Source organism: Eurypyga helias, unplaced genomic scaffold, assembly GCF_000690775.1.
Source record: "Eurypyga helias isolate BGI_N326 unplaced genomic scaffold, ASM69077v1 scaffold2661, whole genome shotgun sequence".
Taxonomy (NCBI): Eukaryota; Metazoa; Chordata; class Aves; order Eurypygiformes; family Eurypygidae; genus Eurypyga; species Eurypyga helias.
In genome coordinates this window covers 4,643-7,545 of record NW_010232540.1, presented here as the reverse complement: position 1 = coordinate 7,545, position 2,903 = coordinate 4,643, and the positions used below count along the sequence as shown (strand labels likewise).

General features: G+C 50.8%; 1 protein-coding gene across 1 annotated transcript in view; it reads left to right on the top strand.

Annotated features, from left to right (window-relative positions):
• Window positions 1-2,901, top strand: part of FBXO2 (F-box protein 2) — a gene marked incomplete at its 3' end in the record, with an annotated part of 3,073 nt that extends 172 nt beyond the window's left edge. Inside the window, exons 2-6 of the mRNA XM_010161408.1 lie at window positions 5-106; window positions 1,542-1,668; window positions 1,765-1,860; window positions 2,222-2,357; window positions 2,787-2,901. Of these exons, the coding sequence (XP_010159710.1) occupies window positions 5-106; window positions 1,542-1,668; window positions 1,765-1,860; window positions 2,222-2,357; window positions 2,787-2,901 (576 nt within the window). The remainder of the gene's footprint in view (window positions 1-4; window positions 107-1,541; window positions 1,669-1,764; window positions 1,861-2,221; window positions 2,358-2,786) is intronic.
• Window positions 2,902-2,903: the final 2 nt, after the last annotated feature.

The window sequence follows — 2,903 nt, the reverse complement described above, 5'->3', positions numbered from 1 at the left end:
GAAGGCCTCGCTGGAGCAGAGTCACAGGAGAATGCAGAGAACTGGCAGAACTTCTACTTCCTGAGTAAGAAAAGGAAGAATCTGATCAGGAACCCGTGTGGTGAAGGTGAGACAAGCGTAACAAGCCCCAAGATTTCAGAGATGACCAGTCACTGGGAACTGGGCATCTCCAGTCCGAAAAAAGATCTTAGTTGCTATCAGGTTGCAGCATTTCCTTCTTACCCAAGAGTCAGTCACTTAATGCATGCAGTCACATCGTTTAGTGGGCAAGGAGGCTTTTCATAATCAGCCTTTGCAAAGGGCTCTACTTGACATCAACTTCACATAAACCCCAGCAGGAACCCAAATCACATTTGACAGCCGAAGTGCCCTTTGCAGAACCCCTGTCCAACGCAGCAGTGATAGCGGCATCTGCGTTTCCAGTCTGCTTCTTGCCAAACCAGACAGGAAAGATGAAGCCTTTGCCCATTTGGGAGCTAGTTTGCCCTTGGCTGACCCAGCACTTCACGCTTCCTTCCTTGAAGCAGCTCAGGCGAATCTTGTGTGTGCCCTCCTTACTACAGCCCGTGTTACAGAGCTGTCCACGTACCCAAATCTTGTGTGTGCCCTCCTTACTACAGCCCGTGTTACAGAGCTGTCCACGTACCCAAATCTTGTGTGTGCCCTCCTTACTACAGCCCGTGTTACAGAGCTGTGCATGTACCCAAATCTTGTTTGTACCCTCCTTACTACAGCCCACATTAGAGCTGTGCACATACCCAAATCTGTGCCCTCCTTACTACAGCCCCTGTTACAGAGCTGTGCACATACCCAAATCTTGTGTGTACCCTCCTTACTACAGCCCACATTAGAGCTGTGCACATACCCAAATCTTGTGTGTGCCCTCCTTACTACAGCCCATGTTACAGAGCTGTGCACGTACCCCATTTGCCATTGTTCTGATAATCTACGAGCTCTGCCTGCCGGATCTACAAGATGCTTAGCAATAAGCAGCAGTGGCCAAGCCTCACAACCCAAGCAGCAACCGATACATTTCACACATCACAGACCAGAGCAGTATCAACACAGCTTCTCCGTTTTGTCTACAGATTATTTTCCTGCAAGCTTTTCCAACTTCCAGGTTCCCTCTGGCTAAGACCAGGAAAGCCCAATGTTTAAGGCCATACGGCTTCTAGAAACACTCAGAAATCAAGCAATCTGTGTTTCTCCCCAGGCTGTTCCTATATTACAACTCTGAACGTGCTGACACACAGTTCAGGATACTGCAGTGAACTTATTTAAGTACTTTCTGACATAAACTCACACATACAACACCATTTTGGTGGGGAACGTTAAAATCTGTTAACACAAAGTTCAGCCAGGCTAAAGGTTTTTGCCTGACCCCTATTTAACAACCATCTCCATCGTCTGCATGCAATATCAGTGCTGCATCTACCATCTAACCTTCCCCAGGCCAGGGGAGGGTTCCTGTGGGAGACGGTCAGGCTGCCCAGGCCCGCAGAAACCAAGGCTCATCTGCGTCTCTTCTCTGCCATTTGCAGAAGCCTTGCAGCACTGGGGAGAGGTAGAGAATGGAGGTGATGGCTGGAAAATTGAAGAGCTCCCTGGGGACTTTGGAAAAGAATTCCCTAGTGAAGAAGTCCGTAAATACTTTGTTACATCTTATGAGTAAGGCTGCTTTCTTCTCTTATTCAGGGAAGGGAACATTCTTGGTTCCCGCAGTCCTAGGGGAGGGTGTGATACAGTTAACCTCTCCTGTTTCAGGTGGTGTCGCAAGGCTCAGGTCATTGACCTTAGGGCTGAGGGCTACTGGGAAGAGCTGATGGACACAACCCAGCCTAAAGTCGTGGTGAAGGACTGGTAAGTAGCAAGGATGACTCAGAGGGCAGGCAGAGAGGCAAGAAAGAGAAGGGTGGACAGGGAGGACATGGATCTGCACTGGGTCTAAAACCTCAGCTGCCAGGATCCCCTAGATGTGGGACAGGGCTGGGTCTGGGCTTACAGTGCCACTGGCAGCTCCCAGAAGCTTCATACTGCTGGTGCTGGCCTCCAAAGATCAGGTTCCTGTTGTGAACCAGGGGAGGCGGTGGGTAGGAGTGAGAACCATTACGGGTTTCCACCTCAAACCAAGGCCCCAGTGCTGGATGAGATTGGTGCAAGATGTGTGCTTTGGCACTTTGCAGAGTTCCCACAGGTAAGGCGAGCTTGGATCTCCTTCCAGGTACGCAGGACGCAGTGACGCTGGCTGCCTCTACGAGCTCTGTGTGAAGCTGCTTTCCGAGAATGAGGATGTTCTGGCTGAGTACAAAAGCGAGACTATTGCCATCCCACAGGACAACGATGCCAACTGGACTGAGGTGAGTTATGGCTGTGGGCTCAGCTGGTGACAAGCAACCTGCATGAATCGGGAGTATTTTCAAGCAGAGGGAAGTGGGAGAATTCTCCTGGAGAAAGAAGGCTCTGTTGTGTTCTGTGGGGTCATGACCCTGTGATGGAACAAAGGGATGATACTGGAAGGCTACCTTACATAAAACTTGGAAACTTGCTGAGCCACCACTGCAGGTGTGAGATGAAGGAGATGCCCAGCTGGGAGAGGTTCAATGGCCTCTGAATGACAGTGGGATCAAAGCTCCTCCCAGTAACTCCCAGTAACTGTAAATGTGCTCACTGCTACCCAGCCTGGCAGGTATGGGTCAGGCAGGTGGGGTTGGAGGCTCTGCGCACTGACGGGCAGGTTCGTGGTGGTTTGACACTTGCCAACAACCATTTTGTCTCTCGTCCCAAAGATCTCCCACACCTTTTCCAACTATGGGCCTGGGGTCCGCTTTGTGCGCTTTGAACACGGTGGCCAGGACACGCTGTTCTGGAAGGGCTGGTATGGTGTGCGTGTTACCAACAGCAGC